The sequence below is a fragment of the Brachionichthys hirsutus genome, chromosome 11, assembly GCF_040956055.1.
Source record: "Brachionichthys hirsutus isolate HB-005 chromosome 11, CSIRO-AGI_Bhir_v1, whole genome shotgun sequence".
Classification (NCBI taxonomy): domain Eukaryota; kingdom Metazoa; phylum Chordata; class Actinopteri; order Lophiiformes; family Brachionichthyidae; genus Brachionichthys; species Brachionichthys hirsutus.
Window position 1 is genome coordinate 4,241,871 of NC_090907.1, and position 18,293 is coordinate 4,260,163.

The 18,293-nt window shown below is 47.4% G+C and overlaps 2 protein-coding genes across 2 annotated transcripts in view; one reads left to right on the forward strand and one right to left on the reverse strand.

The window, feature by feature from the left end:
- clpb (ClpB family mitochondrial disaggregase) overlaps positions 1-8,342 on the reverse strand; it is a 20,496-nt gene extending 12,154 nt beyond the window's left edge. The window contains 4 exon segments of the mRNA XM_068745324.1: positions 621-724; positions 5,154-5,240; positions 7,467-7,518; positions 7,816-8,342. Coding sequence (XP_068601425.1) covers positions 621-724; positions 5,154-5,240; positions 7,467-7,518; positions 7,816-8,272 — 700 coding nt within the window. The 5' untranslated portion in view covers positions 8,273-8,342.
- A 2,519-nt stretch (positions 8,343-10,861) lies between these two features.
- On the forward strand, positions 10,862-17,244 carry stard10 (StAR related lipid transfer domain containing 10). Its single transcript, XM_068745435.1, has 6 exons — positions 10,862-11,020; positions 13,799-13,946; positions 14,055-14,158; positions 15,258-15,375; positions 15,865-15,917; positions 16,379-17,244. Exons 1-6 carry the CDS (start codon positions 10,862-10,864, stop codon positions 16,583-16,585), a joined length of 789 nt encoding a protein of 262 aa, XP_068601536.1. The 3' UTR covers positions 16,586-17,244.
- Positions 17,245-18,293: the final 1,049 nt, after the last annotated feature.

Sequence of the window (18,293 nt, forward strand, 5' to 3'; positions counted from 1 at the left end):
CTCCCTCCATCCATCCTTCCCTCGCCCGTCCGTCCAAACATCCCCATCTGCCTCACTCCACCCGTCTCCTTACTCTCCCCTTGTTTTCTCACACTGCTTTCCTCCTTTCATTTTTTCCTCCCTTCATCAGTCTTTCCCTTCCTCCCATCCATCCTCCATCTCTCTCTGCACTGTGTGTGTGTGAGGGAGACAGGGCGGGATAATCATAGCTAACCCAATAAAGCGTCACACAGGCCCCCCTAGCCCATCCATCAGGGTGCGTCTGGGAAACGCTTCCCCACGCTATGCCGGCCCCACGTGGACCGAAACCTGACAGCCATATAAATGTCTGCAATATACATATCCCATATAAATATGTCTGCAGAAACCCAACACAGACTGGGCGGAAGGGGGGGGGGGTGAAGTTTTCCTGTATGTGTGTATGCCTTTGCCATCTTGTGTGTGTGTGTGTGGGTGCTGGGAGGAAAAACAAATGAAACAGACGCTATTTGTCAGAGAACGGATAAAATAAATGTGATACAAATATGCAAATGCTAATGTCTCACAATGTCTGGTTCAACGCCGACGATTCATACGTGTAATATAACAACCCCCCCCACCCCTCCCTGCCCCAAATTCACCTTCCAGAGAGTGGATGCCTTTTTCCCGTGACGTGTCGTAAACGTTGTTGAAGTGATCTCCGGGGTTCGGGTCGGCACCGGCTTCGAGCAGAACCTTCACCACGCTGGAAAACAGTAGGAGGCGTTTTAAATAGATGCTGCGTAGAAACGGCAGGGGCCAAACCCACCGATGAGAAATACGCATAATGCGGTTTATAAATGGAGCATCGCCGGGTCTCGTGAGTCCAGAGTGTTAAAATATGTGTAAATCCAGCATAACAACGCAGTCTTCGGATTAGAACCAGCCTCCTTCAGGACCAAATACAAAGAGAATGATTTAAGGAGTATCAATCTCAGTTTATAAAAACCTTTTCTTTTTTAGGTTCTGTGAAATAAGCAGAATCTGAGATGAGCTTCCTTTGACCCTGAGTTTTTGTAACAGTCCTCACAGACTGAACACAAACAAGCTGCACACAGATGCAAATATCGAATCACACAACCGAGACAATGACACCTCCCCCCCCCCCCCCCCCTTTTTTTTTTTTGCAAGATTCACTTTTATTTCCAGCGTTCTGTTGTGACGGATGTCGTCCAGTGGACGCTTCGCCGCGCCCCGTCTCCTTCGCTGCAAGCCGGAGCCCGGCACACACATGTGAAAACTGAAGGGGGGAGGGGGGGGGGGGGCGTGCAAGGGTCGGGGTCGGTTTCCGGCATCACTGGAGGTGGTTTGTGTGTTCGTGTGCAGCCCTTCATTGGAGCGTACAGCCTTATAGAACAAACCCAAGTACCTCGGCAACACCAGTCACTGTGACCCGGCGGACATTCCAGGTACCGTCTCTCCGTCTACGGGACACACTGCACACACACGCTCCACACACACACGCTCCACACACACACACTGCACACACACGCTCCACACACACACGCTCCACACACACACACTCCACACACACGCTCCACACACACACTGCACACACACGCTCCACACACACACACTGCACACACACGCTCCACACACACACGCTCCACACACACACACTGCACACACACGCTCCACACACACACACTCCACACACACGCTCCACACACACGCTACACACACACGCTCCACACACACGCTACACACACACGCTCCACACACACGCTACACACACACGCTACACACACACGCTACACACACACGCTACACACTTGCCACCATGAACGTGAGACATTCGCTTTTGACATTGACACTCAGACATTCACGCTAAAGTACGTACTTCGCTCGTCTGGCCCAGACGCGAGCAGGTACGGGGGGGGGGGGGGGGGGGGCGTTGGCCGAAATGTGAACCTTGCTGGTTCGCTGCCGGCTGCCATTAAACCTGTGACTGTGTAATGCGGCCCGGGAAAGGGGGGGGGGGCGGCTGGTTTTCAGCTAAATGGTTATGGAATGGCGCCTGAGAGGGATTCGGTGGAGAGAACCGGGTTGCTCACGGAGGATACGGCGCACTCCTGAACTCGACTCAACAACCCGATGGGCTCCGGGCTCCGGGCTCCGGGCTCCACGGTGGTACCGACAGCAGATGTCAGGTCAGCAGTGACGGCAGAAAAAAGCCGCGCTGTTGTTAAAACACAGCCAATTTAGGAGAAGAATTTTCAACACATGCACGTGTGGATTCAGTAGATTTCACGGGGAAATGTTTCGTATCCCAGAACCCAAAAGATTTCCTTGGTTTGGGAAAAGAAAATGTCACAGTTCAGTATTCCAGCCAAAACCAGGAAGTCCAGGAAGTGAAACTGATGGGAATATCAAGGGAATTAATACGATAGCAACGCTGGGTTGTTTTCCTGTGGGAGAGCCGGTCTTTGTGTCTGACCTCGCGGAGGGGGTACAAAAGGCTATCAGGGGGTCCCCTATTGTTACTGTATCACCTTGGGGGGGTAGGGGGCTGTGACCCCGAGGAGGGCTCCTCTCTCACCCTTGCAAGCACTTCTACAAACACGTGGACGCATCCTCCGAGACTCGTACAGACGCAAACTTAAGCGAGGTTCTGGTCACGCGAGGCTGGGCAGGACTGTGCTGAACAAACGTGGAAAGGGTTAACAGCATCCGAAAGGTACACACGAAAGGAGAAAGGGAGGAGGAGGAGGAGGAGGAGTGGATGAAAGGAGGGAGGTGCGGCTACAAAGATGAAAGAGATGGAGATTTAATTAGACACGACTGTTAAAACTAATAAGCCTTTTGAAAAGAGTTTATAGTTTTACTAATCAACAGATAATCGAGTGGGTAACTTTATTCCAGACGTCCGGGAGAACTCCGTTTGAGGCTGGTTTTAGTTCCTCCACCGTTGCCCCGGAGGGAAGACGGGAAACAGACGCTTCCGTCTCTGCAGGGCTCCAACAGACACCTGAGCCGAACTGTCCATCCATGTCTCTGACCACCTGGCCCAGACACTGGGCCTCACTTGACCTCGATTCACCTGGCGCACACCTGGGGTCAGGTGGGGGGGGGGGGGGATCGCTGAAGAGGCCTTCAACCAGTCTGCTTACCAGTACAATGCCAGTATCGTGATCAAATGATGAGAATATTTCACTGGGAACTCCCCGGGTGCTTTCAGATCCAGCTAATCCCACCCCCATCCCCGTAATCCCACCCCCATCCCCGTAATCCCACTCCCAGGCCCGTAATCCCACTCCCAGGCCCGTAATCCCACTCCACACCACTCTCTGTTCACGCCCACACAATTCTTTCCCTTCTTCCCCAACAAGTCTCTCGTCCTCTCGTACCATCATTCCGCCGCTTCCGCCCCCCTCCCCCTCCCCGTGGAGTCGCTCGGCCGACAGGTCGTCGGGCGTTTCACTCGGCCGGGCGCTCATTGTCGTGAGCGCAGCGAGGGAGGGATGGAGCGGCAGAATGAGAGGTGGAGATCAAAGATGAGCAAACAGAAAACGCCTTAAGGTCTCACTCTTAATTCGTCCACACATCCCTCCCCGCCCATCCGACCCCTGAATGCAGGCGGGGCAGTGTGGCGAAATCCTCCAACTGCTAAGAACACGACCCCCCCCCCTTCAGCATTTAGATCCAGGCTGATGTTTGCTGCGGGCTGAAACATCTGGGAGAGAAACGCTCGCTGGGTTTTCACTTAACAGCAGCAAATAAAGTTGCATGCGACTGAGTAATAGTCGCATGGCCTTCAAGATATTTGGTATAAATTCCCCTTCTCTGCGCATACATGCATCTGGAGCGTGTGTGTGTGTGTGTGTGTGTGTGTGTGCGTGTGTGACTGATGCGTGTGAAGCGATGTTTTGTCTTCCTGGCAGCAGTGACGGCTCACTGGGGGGTTGGAGGACGGGATTAAACACAGAGGAGTGTCACTGTGTCGCTGAGTTATAGCACTCATAACGCACACAGCGACACACACACACACACACACACACACACACACACTCAACCGGCCAGAAAAACAGCAGGCGCGTCGTCGCCTTCGACTCTTAAAGATAATTACGGAGCTGAAAGTGAATTCTTTTTTTTTATTAATGATCAAACTTCCAGTTATTTTTCTCATTATTTTGTAAACAATGTTCATCAAAATGTCCTGGAGTCAAACTTAATGCCCACAAATCACTTGTTTTGTTCAAAATCTAAATGATCGACTCAACAGATCAAGTGAAGTAGCAAATGATCATTTAAATTTTAAAATACACAAAGCCGGAACCAATTATGAGATGCACAAAAAAAAGAATGCTTGTTCAGCGGTTTTTCAGGCAATAGATCAAATCCCAGATCATCACCTGCAGTGGACGTTTCTAGACGCCCCCCCCCCCCCCCCGAGACTTAAAGCGATCTCATTTCAAGAATTTTCATATTCAAATGTCGCATCGAGCTTCTCGTTGCCACATGAGGCTCTTCAATAAACAAAAAAGTGACGACGCCGTCTTGATGGAGGAAAAGAAAAGAAACCTGTAAATTGGATTTGGCCTGGCCTTAACCTCGGCCCCCTCTATGGGTTGTGTGTGTGTTCTGGGGGCCAGGAGGCTAATTTAATTTGTTGGACAGAGAGATGGGGGGGGGGGGGGGGACCGTCTGTCAGTCCACAAGTCGCACTTTGCACTTCTGAAGACCTACAGTAACAACCAGAGTGGGGAGGATGACATATGGCCACAAGCTAACCGGGGCGGACGGCTGCATGACGACGAAACACTACATTACTGTTCAGCCGGGGGGGGGGTCTCAGAAAAAGCACATGATCTGTTCAGTGGGTTGAGTCGGCTGCGTCAAGGCTTGGCTCGTGACCCGCAACAAAAAAAAAAACGGCAAGAGGTTGAGCGCCCCCCCCCCCATTGATGAGTGAATTAACCAAACAAAAGCTTGGTGCGACGGGGACGATCACGAAGACGGATCTGTGGACGGGGACAGTGTCTGGGTCTAAAGGATGGGGAGACGAGCCGGGTCCCAGCAAAGCGACACAGACGCCCCCCCCTTCTCACGCTGCGTCACACGACATGAACAAATCAACCTGTGTTGTTGTTGTTGTTGTTGTTGTTGTTGTGACATCACCCCCGTCCCGTACAGACCTGTGCTGTCGATTCATTGCAGCCACCATTAGAGCCGTCCAGCCGAGGCGGTGCCGGTGATTCGGGTCGACCCCCTGCTTTAATAACCTGATGGGGGGGGGGACAAAAAGAGAGTCTTATAATTCTAATATGCATCAAGTGTCCGTACAAGGGATGTGTTTGGTTACCATGGCACCCGTTACTTGTGATGACCGTCAAAGCCTCGTTAGACACACGAGCATGAAAGCAGCTCGTCTTTGTCTTTTCCCAAAGCCACTCTCTTGCTCCTTGACCAGCTAATGTGTGTGTGTGTGCGTGTGCGTGTGTGTGTGCGTGCGCGCCAGGTGTGTGTTGAGCTTTCTGCCCGAGGGTATGACATCAGGTACTGGAGTGGCACAGTGCTTGTATGTGTGTGTGTGAGTGTGTGTGTGTGTGTGTGTGTGAGTGTGTGTGATCGTATGTCGTCTCTTGTGCCGAGCCGGCAGACAGTGTGTGTGTTTACAGTCAACATGATGGCCTCTGTCTGGTCTGCAGCTCTCTGGATCTGTTTTCACTGCTTCCATCGGCTTTTAGCTTAGCTTAGCTTAGCTTAGCGCTATCTGAGCATGTCCGGATGCAGCAATTATAGCAATTTCAATGTAAAAACCAGCGTAGAAAATGTGTTTTTGTACTTTACCCAATCATGATACTATGACCTCATCTCAGGTCACCTGTTTATTGGTTAAAGGTTTCACTCAGGTGTTTTTAGCCTTGTTTTGGTCACATTCCACCTTGTTTAATGCTGATAATCAGCAGATAAGGGACAGCAAATGATCTTTTTTGCCTGCATTTATTTTAAACAGAAACGTTTCAGCCATTTTGTCCTCGCATGCAAAGCGAAAGAGAAAGCAGGTCTTCCAGAATGTGAAGAATTAAACCAGAAGAACGGCGCTACCTGTTCCGTTTCACGGTGATCTCACAGAGACACAAATGCTGTTTGACAAGCTGAGCAACAATAAAAAAACAGAAGCGTGTGATTCAGCATTTTTTTTTACCAATAACGTTTTATTTAGATTCATAAAATCGAACCCAAGCACTAAATATTGAACCCAAAGAAGCCTGATCCTCAACAACTGCCTCTCAGCAGACACCGCCCGACACACACCGCCACTTCTACGGACTCAACCAAAGCACTTAACACGTCTCTGATTCTGAGCCGCCGGCTGGCTGGCTCACCTTCACCATCTGCCACGCAGGCACAGGTAACCCAAGCTGGCAAAGGGAGATACGCACACAGATACATTTATGTACACTCTGGTCAGACGTGACTGCTGATGAATGTTTGGATGGTTCTTGTTGACCGTCTTCGTTTGGGTTTTTTTTTTTTTTGAGGAAAATTGTAAAGAGGCTAAGCGACGTTAGCTGTGGAGCACAAGCCCCCTTTTTAATGTCTGAAAATCAAAAATCCTAATAGGCACACAGCTCAGATGGAGAGTCCATCCCATCTGAGTCCTACGCCGAGACGGTCCTCTTCTGCCCCCTGGTGGCCACCGGCGGTAGAGCTCAGGGATCAATAGAGGCTGACAATACCATAATCAAACCGCAAAGCGCTTAGGATGGAAAACATTTATCATTGTTTTATGTACCCGAATGCATTTAAACTTAATCCAGATTGAAACTGAAAAGAAGTGCAATAATTATTTTCCCTCAATGCAGTGATTATATAAATTATATCCGATACAATTTCTGATGTGGATATGATGGTTAAATAAGTAATTTAATATTAGCACAGGAGCAGAATATGCTCCTATTTATCACTTACATTAATTGTAACAGCCAAGCATCTCAACTGTAAAGCATTAGTGATGGAATACCAGACACCCCTGGTGATTATTTACTGAGGTAGAAGGACGTACTAAACACGTTTAGAAATCTGACCTCACAAAAAAAACGATCAAGAGGTAGTTCCTCCTCTCTCTTAAACAGGAACAGCAAAAATAACAATGTCAAGTTCAACTTCATCAAACGATGCTCCAAAAACAACCATATCCTTCCCTGCTCTGCAAAATTAAACACGGTCTTGGACTTCACCAACATCATGCACATGTAAAGCAACAGAGACAAATCTGCACCACGGAAGTGCGCTTAAAAATAATGCTCCGTCGTGGAAATGCATTTTTTCAAACACCACTCAAAATAGCCCAAGTAAACAGTAAACTGTACTGTACACAGATTTTTTAAATTTCTACTTTAGGCATAGGCATTTAGAATAAATTAAAACTTCAATGCCAATAAAAGAGTCAGTGAAACATTTATTAAGACTCTGTGTTTGTTGTGTGTGCAGTGGAGGGGTACCTGGCTACATCTTGAGCGTTATTGGTCCTTGCTGCTTCCAGAAGGGCATCACCTTCACATTACAAAAATAGAGAAAGATACATAAGATATTACAAATAAACACAGAAAATGCAAATGCCCTTGAAATTTCTCAATTCTGTTTTTGTTTGCAGCCAAACTTAAATGCTTTATGGCATAAAAAAAATAAAAATAATCTTAGATGGCATTTTCTTGTTTTTCCAATTTAATTTGACCACTATGGTACATTCATTTTTCAACAATGGATAAAAACAGCTGCTCAATATACTCTATGGAAACAGTAAGTAATACAATTACTTCAGACAAGCCAATGACAGCTGCTGTAATCTACCTTTGCTATCTGAATCTTTCTTCAGGCAGAAGGCCACAGCTGCGGCCGACAGCACACCAGCAGGGGCGACACCTGCGCGGCCGAACCCTCCCTGTGTTCCGCCGCCTTCCCCCTCATCCCTTCGGCCGCTCTCCTCCCAGTACTTGTTGTTGTGGCGCCCTCTGGTGGCCAGCGCGGCCCAGGAGCTGCGGCGGTTCTCCAAGTTGGACAGCCATCTAGGGGCCAGATGGTGGTACTGCACCGACGGATTGACATTGGCATTAGCGGGCTCCTCCGCCAAAATGCCCCTTCTGGAGACCCGGGAGGTGGACACGATGGGGTTGCGAGAAGTCTCCTTCTTCTGCTCGCGGACATTCTGCCATGCGGGCCCATTCGCGCTGGTCTGGAGCACACGGCTACACGGAGACAGACTGCGCGACCTTCGCGCAAAGAGCCTGGTGGGAACAGACGATAGCATGACGATGAGCTCACCAAACACGAGGCGAGATGCGAACCCCCGAGTTTGGCAGTAATCCCATATAGACAGAGAGGACTCTCCGATGTAAACACGAGTAGCAGGCAGCTAGCTGCTCAGAGCCAACGCAACGAAAACAACCGCATTGCAGCGTGGGTATCGCTCCAACGCCAAGTGCATTGTGGGAAATGCTGTTCCATTTGAAATGTCGGCCAGGTTCTGTTGCAACATTTGTATTATATTCCATTCTGTTCTATTCTATTCTATTCTATTTTCGAATGCATCCTGTATCTTTTGCCATTTAAAATAAAATATCTACGAAAAATGAGTTGTTATGTGATTTTTCATACAATGATACACATGAACTTACACCCCGGGTGAGATCCCCCCCCCCCATCCATTTCAATTTATGTTTTGTAGGAGCCAGATTCGCATCTCTGGAAAAGATCTAACCGTTTTCAAGCAGACAGATAAATTACATTTTAAAAGTGAAATATTCTCCCTTTAAAAATGAAAATCAAATGACCAAATGATGCACTGATCTGCTCTGAGGCAGACATGAGTCAGCAATTTTCTAGTAATATAGTTGTTTTTGCCTAAAGAATGTTTTTTTTAATTCATTGAAAACCTGCCATGTACTACTTGTTGCACAACACAAAACCTGCAGTGGGAACAGTCGCATCCTGACAGAACGATCTTGGTTTTCTTGTCTTTTCTCGTGCGTGCAGACACGCACACGCAAACGCAATCTGGCGTTTTGCTCATGGACGGATAGTTCACTAATTGTTCTTCATGGCCTCTAGATGGCGTGAAAGCTCAGTGTAATTTGTCCGCAGTGGCATAGATATAGCAATTGCAGGCAAACGTTTCATTTATAATTTTTAGAGTGGTGGAATATATGTGCTTTTTAATTGGACCATTGTGTCTGCAAATAAAGATTTGCTTGATTGATATTTTCCTTTTTTAATCTCGAAATAATCTGCAGTTCTGGTTCGAGTTTAGTTTATGCATGACTGATTAAAAGCTGCAAATAAAGATGTAGCTTGCACGGTTAAAGGAAGTGAAAAAAAACTCAAACCGGAACAGCTGGTCTGTCACGACTTGAGCGCTCAACACCCCTGTGACTACCCTGCACGCAGAGTTGGTATGATCCAGGTCATGTTGCTCCTCCTGTGGCAGCCGGCCCACTCTTCTTTTTTACAGGGGTGGTTTGTTTGACCAGGGAGTGGCTGTTTGGGATAGGTTGGACGAAAGTGCGGTAGTCTACAAAAAAAACCTCTGAATTTAGGCCAAAATTAATAATTAATTGAATCATCTATGTGGCGTTTAAAATCCTGGTTTGTCCCTGTTTTCAATATGTTTAAAGTTTAATCGCATCGCTTGAAATAACATGATATGGTAGCATTTATTTCAAGTTTCGTTTTTTGACTTAAACCTTCCAGGTGGAAGAGGAAAAGAGACACAAGAAAACCCCAACAAAACGTCCTCAAGGGGGAGATTTACGAGGGACCCTAAAGGCAGCACCGGGAACTTTACGAGGGACCCCTAAAGGCAGCACCGGGAACTTTACGAGGGACCCCTAAAGGCAGCACCGGGAACTTTACGAGGGACCCCTAAAGGCAGCACCGGGAACTTTACGAGGGACCCTCAAAGGCAGCACCGGGAACTTTACGAGGGACCCCTAAAGGCAGCACCGGGAACTTTACGAGGGACCCCTAAAGGCAGCACCGGGAACTTTACGAGGGACCCCTAAAGGCAGCACCGGGAACTTTACGAGGGACCCCTAAAGGCAGCACCGGGAACTTTACGAGGGACCCCTAAAGGCAGCACCGGGAACTTTACGAGGGACCCCTAAAGGCAGCACCGGGAACTTTACGAGGGACCCTCAAAGGCAGCACCGGGAGGCGTTTCCGCTGTAGCCGTGGATGCGTCACCTGCCTCCTCCTCCTCCTCCTCCTCCTCTTCCTCACCGCATCCTTTCTCCTCCTCCACCTGCAAAGGCAGCGCCTCGCCAATGGAGAGCTGCTGCAAATGAACGGAATCTCAAAGGAGGACCAAAAGGAGACCACAAGTGCGGGGACGGAGACCCGCTGCGGGGAACCAGAACCGGACGGAGCCAGCAGGGGGGAGAGCGAGCGAGAAGCGGAAACATATGGTTCGTCTGGAGGCTGGTTTTCCTCGGGAACCGGGTCGAAACTTATTCCATCGCCGGGATCAGATACGAGGCGCGTTTGATTCATTCATTTGGACAGTTTGTTGTTTTTATCTTTGCGCGCTCTCACCTGCGTGCGTCGGCGCTAGACCCCCCCCCCCCCCCCCATGTTTGATTAGTTTGTGTCGGTTTCTGGATTGCGTTTGTTGTTATCTCCCTGAACGCGCACACGTTCGCACGCACACGGATTATCACAAGACGCGAGGCCGCCTACAAAAAGCTTCTTGCCCCAGAGAGTAAATTCAATTACACAAGTTATCCACGCTGACTTGGAGGAGGGGGGAAAAAAAGGCTCCGTCAGCTTCCTGTCATCCATCGGGCCCACCCGGAGTCTCTAATTACCCCCCCTCTCCCCCCCCCCCCCTCTCTGTAAACAGGCGATGTCTGGACAGGCTGTGACCATTCCGGACGACCGGGCGTTCGCCAGCTTCAAGGCCGAGTGTCTGTGCGAGGAGGGCTGGAGCATGACCTGCAGTAAGAGGAACGTCACGGTGTGGGTCCAGGATCTGGAGGAGGGCAAGTCCATCCACAGGATTAAGGTGGGACCTTTATAATATTCTGCCAAAAAGCAAACGTGTCCATTTGATCGGTGTGGCGGCTTCCTTTGGAGATGACCAAGCGTCGCAGGGAGCGAGCGAGCCGAAAGCCCTTCAGAGGAGACCAAGAACACTTCTGTGATTCAACCAAGCTGTACCCTAGACCAAACTCGGAGCCCTGTAACCATAATGTACAAGACGGAGAGGCCTGGACCCCCCCCCCCCCTTATCTGCACCCGAAAGAGGCCTTCGTTTCTTTTTGCCAGAAACGTTTGTCTCTGGCCTAAAGCGCTGAAGTTCCTGATCGTCATATGATGCAACAGCCATGCCAGAGTCCTTGATCGGTCGACTTTGTAAACTAGTTAAATAGGAGGCGTGGCCATTGCTATCAAGCAGGAATTATTTGTCTTGGGAGTGAGTGTGGACGCTTCACGAGGAAAGCAACGGCACTTTTAATCCAGCGAACGAATGTTGGACTACAGTCATGAGTTATTCCTTGTTAGTGTTCGACTCCTCTTCCTCCTGCATCAGGATCGGGCACATTCTCCTCTGTGCAACTGTGTGTTTGCCTTCCGGCTCCCATATCCGGCTTGTGGGGCGCATGAGCTAGCCAACAGGTGTTTACTTTGCCTGACAAAGCGCCGCGTGTTTGCGTGCATGGGCGTCCTTGTCTCTGAATGAGCCAATCAGGATTGGCCCGAATCAACGTCCTGTCTGGGTGCTTTTCCTCAGGGCATGTCCCGTCCGTGCCGAAGGAGAGCGATTTGTGTGTGTGTGTGTGCGTAAAAGCTTATTCATGGTTATTTTTCTTGGACCTGTGCTTCCTCCTGATAGTTCTGCAAACAGAGACACCCATTTGGAGTTGGGGTGGGGTGTCTGTTGTATTTCTATGTAATCTTTATGTAAATATGACAGTTACAGGAGCTTGATTTTGGCATTATCTGAAGCTTCGCCCCTTTTATCGTATAACCGCTCCAGTTATTTGAGCTAGCTGCTATTTGCGTAGCCGTTTGAACCGCTTCCATTCAGCCGTGTGAAGCAGAAATGTTACATTCCCGTCACTATTTCTGCTTAAGCTTTACTTATTAATGATGTCATTGGCTCACTTATTCTGCTACGAACGGAGAGCCAGAGTAACACAAATGTAAAAAGATGCATCCACCAGTCCACAAAGACCGGCGTTATCTATAATTACGTACAAATGATTGGTAGCTTGCATCATTCTCATAGGTGTAGCGTGAGCAAGAGCTGAAGGCAGCGATGCCTCGGATGGACCCGGGCTATTTATGTCTCCTATAAGAGCATGCATCTTCTCTGATGCATGTCAAATGATTAGTGTGAGTGTTCAGGCCTGACGCTCTCCTTCCGTTTCAGTTTCCCCCCCTCGCTGCATTGATGGTAAAAAAAGGGCAATACTATATGAGAGAGAGAGAGAGAGGCAGTCGATATTATGGTCAGAGGTCTCATAATCATCATAATTGCTGCTACAGTCAGCTTCATAATGACTTCTGCATCTTTCTGTCTGCCTGTGGCTCCACATGAAGTTTCGTCGGTGTTTCTCAACTTCAACAGATCTACGGAGGTCAGACGCCCCAAGTCTCACACGCCTTTATTGCAGCTACTGGTCCTCCTTTTTCTCTTCCTGTTGTTTCACCGTCCTGAAGTCTCCCGCTCCGTCTCCGTCCTTCGTCTGTTGACTTCACTGAATGAGAGCTTAATGCAATCAGGCACATTTAGCTAACCGCACGTCTTCATTTCATTGCCGCCGCCTTCCTCCTCTGACCCGATGTCCTGCTATGTTAAAGAATCACTAAAAGGTATTTTCAAGGTCGTCGTGTTGCCCGATCTCGCGCGATCTCATGGGGAAAATGGATGAAGGCAAAATCGTCGTGGTTTGGTAGCTTAATGGAGTCTTAAAGGAAGTAGAACTTAAAGGATCCACAAACGGATCAGGAGGTACGAGACTTTAGGAAGTCAGTGAACGCCTCACTCCTGTGGATAATCCAGGCCCGAATGCTGGCACCGGCCAAAGACCTTGTTATGCTCCCTTTAAATTCACAGGCTGCAAAATCATCTCTTGCATAAGCCCTTTGGAAGTGTTGAGAGTTTCCAGAAGGGTTCATGTCATTTAATTTTAGCCTTTGCTTTGAAGTTGTTTGCTGTAACGATGAGTCTTGAGCAGCATTTAAGGACAGCATGTTTGCGCGTTAATGTTAGTACTGTTGTCTCTAAATACCAGCCTGGCAGAGCCGCTTAGCAACCCCGAACACCCTTATTCATGTTTTTAACCTTTTGCATGATGGAAGCGCTAAATGCCCACTTCAGGTTTTTCAAGCTATCAAGTGGCAAAGCGGGTATTTTATGCCACAGCGCAGAATGCGAGCATATTATTATAGGCTATAGAGGAGCCCTCCCTCTTTTGAAGCAGCTGAACTGTCAAAGGTTGAGTAACGCTGGTTATCATTTTCTTTCAGGGAACAAGGGAGTGAAGGTGGTTAAGACTTGGCTTTGAAGCCGTCACCACAGTTGATGTCGGGTGCAAGCGGGCTCATCCTGCTTGCACCCGACCTTGGTTAAACAGGAGAAAACGGATGGATGCACGGATGGATGCACGGATGGATGCATGGGGTTTCCTGCTTCATAGCTTCGAGGCTTTTTACCCATTCAGTATAAAGCAAGTTTTGTGTTTTCACTTTGGTTGAACTTTGTATTACGCCATTTCAGCTCTCTTTCATTGCATAAAAAAATGACCCGTGTGTGTGTCCTCCTTTCTCTTCTCAGTGTCTGATGGTGTGTAAGGACATCTCAGCCGAGACCATGTACGATGTTCTCCACGATATCGAGTACAGAAGGAAATGGGACAAGAATGTCTATGAGACCTTTGATATCGGGAAACTTACGGTCAACACGGATGTGGGATACTACGCATGTACGTCGCACACGCGCTCGAAAGAAGCATCGGCATCGTTTGTCAGGAATGGGATTTGTGACGCGAAGCAGCGATTTGCTCACCAGATCGTGTCCCATTCCTTTCCAGGGAAATGTCCGGGCCCTCTTCGGAACCGTGACGTCGTCACGCTTCGCTCCTGGTTGCCAATAGGGAAAGATTACATCATCATGAACTACTCTGTCAAACATGCCGTGAGTACACACACACACACACACACGGCCCCCATAGGCTCAGCTGGGGCCCTGTTCATTCACTCCTAGCCTAGTTTGTTTTAGTTTGGCTTCCGGTCCTCTGTTTCAAGAGGAATTTCAAAATGTCAGATTGACCGATTGGAGACCCGCGTGAGTGACGTTGGAACCTCGCCTGGACTCTGAGACTTTAGACCGGCTGCATTTCTGCTTCCTGCCTGCCCTCCCCCGATAAATTATTAATATTTCATTCACAATGTCCAAATCATCTTTAACCAAAGGAAATTCATTTTTACAACGAAGGCAAGGAAATTGGAAAATCCTCCAGAATCCGACAATGTTCATCAGCGATGCATCTTCTGACGATAATTAAATAATCTCTTTTTACTCCACGTTTTGCTTCATAATATGTTTACAAAAAGATAAGACCTGTCATGTGGCTGCAATCCATTGGCTTCCACTTCGCTGTTCCTGCACCCATAAGTGAAGCTAAATCTGTGGCTGTTAGTGTGAGAAAGCAAAGGTCCCTCTGGACTTTGACAGTAGAATTTGAGAACGCAGAGTGCAGTTTGAGGGGATGCTGAATGGAGGCTTGGGTTCACGCGTCCACTGAGGAGTCAGTCTGCTTGGCTCCAGACCTTTTTTTGCCTGTTGAGTTCGGGTTGGTACTTTGGTCTAGACAGAAATCAGCCATTGACTGAATGAAGTTCAAACGGCTGCAAAACATCAGCAGGTATGACGCACTTTAAACACGGAGTCGACAGCAGCAGGAAACATTTCAGGTGGTATTGGAAAGAGAATTTTTGAAAGGGCACAACTTAATATAATTTGCTTCAATTTTGCACAGAGCCCATGAATTGCTTCTCTCTCAACTATCAAAAGCATGTGTTTTTAATATCTTTATTTCATTGTATTTATTCTTTCTAATGCATCAACAACGATACAAAACGCAGCACAGCAATACAAAATAACAATGCATACCATGCAAAACAGGAAAAAGGAGCAGGAAGAAGAAATGTCTTTATAGTCGATATTCGTTGATGATATTATGTGCAATTAATAGTAATGATGTTGTGTGTGTGTGTGTGTGTGTGATCTTCAGAAATACCCTCCTAAAAAGGACTTGGTGCGAGCTGTGTCAATTCAGACTGGCTACATGGTCCAGTGCCAGGGACCCAAACACTGTATCCTCACATACATGGCCCATGTAGACCCACGAGGTAACTAACACACACACACGCACACACGCACACACTCAACAGCACCAAAACACAAGGACAACCTCATACAGAGAGGAATAAAATAAATTGAGATGTAAAAGCTTGTTCATGCCCAGGTACTTCTGGTATGTTCTAGGTTGCTGTGCCCTTCCTTATAAAAAAAAAAGAGTCACCATAGTAACCATATGAAGGACAGTCTTTTTCATTCTGCTACCCTTCTCTTTGGCGCTTCCTTTCCAGCTTTTCTTACTCTTTTCTCTCTTTTTGCACTTGTTTTGGGTTCTATTTTTTTTTAAATCTGATTCCTCCATTTCTCTTCATTGTTGCTCTCGCGTGTGTGCTAGCCATGAAAATCTATTCCATATGGTGGTAGAGGGTAGCCAGTCACAGAGCTTCACAGGATGAGGTGATGTGTTATAACGCAAACGTTGAATCCCTTCACGTCCACCCACTCCCTCTCTCTCTCTTGTTCCCTTTCTTTCCTTGCAGGTTCATTACCCAAGTGGGTTTTCAACAAGTCTTCCCACATATTTGCTCCTCGTGTAAGTCGATGCAGGGATTTCTTTTTATTCCTTTTTTTAATAAGGGATATAACAGATGGGGAAAAAAAGGAAATACTAAGGAGTAGGACTGAGATATTTGGGTAGAGATAATAAAGAATAACACAAAAGCTTGTCTGTGTAAAAAGTGTGTTTTTAATAGCATAAATAAATGGGGCAAATATTGTCCGGGGTGCATCCTGGGATGGAAGAGCCCCCTGACGATAGTCAGAAAATAGCAGCTGAGCAAGATGAGCAAAAAGGCCAAGGTTCATGACTTCAACATAGTAAATGCAAGAATGATCTCTCTGGTATTTTTAGACTCCCTTAACCAGAATTAATTCATGAAGCAAAAAAGAGGATGATCCTTGATAATTTAACCCTGACACAGGATGAATCTTGAATCTATGAAAAACGAAATTGTTTTTTTTCTGTCTTTACCTGTTTTGTCCCCTTTTTTTTAGGCAATGATGAAGATTAATAAAGCCTGTTTGAAGTATTCAGACTGGAAGCAGAGAAACAACCCTGGCTTCAAGCCCTGGCTCTATCCTGAACAGACTACATTACCCAGCATCCCCCTCTCTGAACTCAGCATCCAGCGTGCTGAGAGCCTAGAGATCATTGATGAGAGTTCCCTGGCTGAGACCCAGGAGAGAGACGACAGCGACTAACACACACGCACACACATTCACATTACATTACATATGCAGGGATGCTAACAGGCGCGTGTTTGCAAGCATTCACATGCGCAGACGACCAACTCGATGTCATACTTGCACACATAATGCATAAACATTTGCATATACCAACACAGAGACACACACAACCGCCTGCTCACAAGCAGAGAGTCGACATGTTCTTAGCATGTCAGTAAACCGGTTAAAGTGATATCAAAGTTTTCTAATCGGGACCTATGCAGATTATAAAATATATTTTAAGCAAAAATCGCTTTTGAAATATCCAGCGACTGACGTTGCAGCACGGGACAGTCGAAACGCACCTCAGTCTAATTAATACTTGGTAGAAAATACAAGTATGGACACAGGCATCCATCCCATTAATTTATTCAGCCTTTGTGCACTCACACATACTCATTGTTTCTTTCTACCCACGCTGTCGCTCTTTTACTCGTTGCGTGTTTCCATCCCATTATTTTAAGCACATTGTAAATGCGCAGGTGTACAGAAGGCAGCTGGAACCTCCCATCTCTACCTGCAACTCTTCGAGACACACGGACGGCACACACAGATTTCACACTCGCGTACTGTTTTTGCTCCTCTATTTGAGAGATGTATGAATGTATGTAGAGCTGAAAAAATTAAATACAGATTCCTACAAAGGTTTTCAAGTTTCACTGCAGATCTGAGTCATTCTTTCTGGGTGTGTGTGTGTGTGTGTGTGTGTGTGTGTGTCCGTGACTTCATGGGGCTGCCTGCTCATGTGTTGTAATGATGATGATGAAATGGGTAAAGAAGCGCTGACCTGATTACCGGATTAATCAACTGCCATTTGTGCATCCATTCAGAGTCATCCGCCCAAAGTGTGCCCAAGCATTTAAATACTTTCATTTGCATGAAGAAAACACAATTTACGCATGTGCGTTTACTTGCATGCAGACATGCTCGTTAGTGTGTGTGTAGTAGTCTAAATCAGTTTTAGGAATCCCTCAATCTGTTGGCATGGCAACCCTGAGCTCGACTCTGAGCATCGTGGAGAGAGGTGACTTATTGCGTGGTGTTCGGCCCTTCGGATCAGGTTGATGGCAAATGCACCGCGTGCTCAATGCTAAGGTTTGTCTGCCTGAGCTAATTAGATGACATAACTCGTGTAGCGTAACACAAGCTCACAGAGTAGCATGGATGTTAAAGCATAACTGTCGTGTAGCGTAACACAAGCTCACAGAGTAGCATGGATGTTAAAGCATGCTTAACACATTGGATTTGATCACATTGATCAGATTTTGCCTCAGTAGGCGGAACATTTTGCCATGCCATTTTTGGTTTGCAAGCCATGCTTACTGACTTCCCTCTTTACGACGTCCGCCTCCGCTTAGTGCTTATGCACTAGCTAATGAAATATGAATGATAAAGGGAAGAGTATACAAGAGATGCAACGATGCGTGAGGTACACACAGGAGAAGTGTTCTTCTTCCTCTCTTTCCTTTGCCCTTTTTATAACCATCAATCTTCAGAGCCTTAAAGAGGCCTCTCATTCCCCCTATCATTATACATGTGTTTGTCAGAGGAGGAGGTTGTTTGTGCATGGGTGTGTATAAACTGTGTCCGAGTGGCATCTCTGTATTGTCTTGACTTAAACCAACCTCCACAGCAGGAGACTTAAAGCAGCGTGGCGGCCTGGAATCCCTCCGTCGGTGTGTTA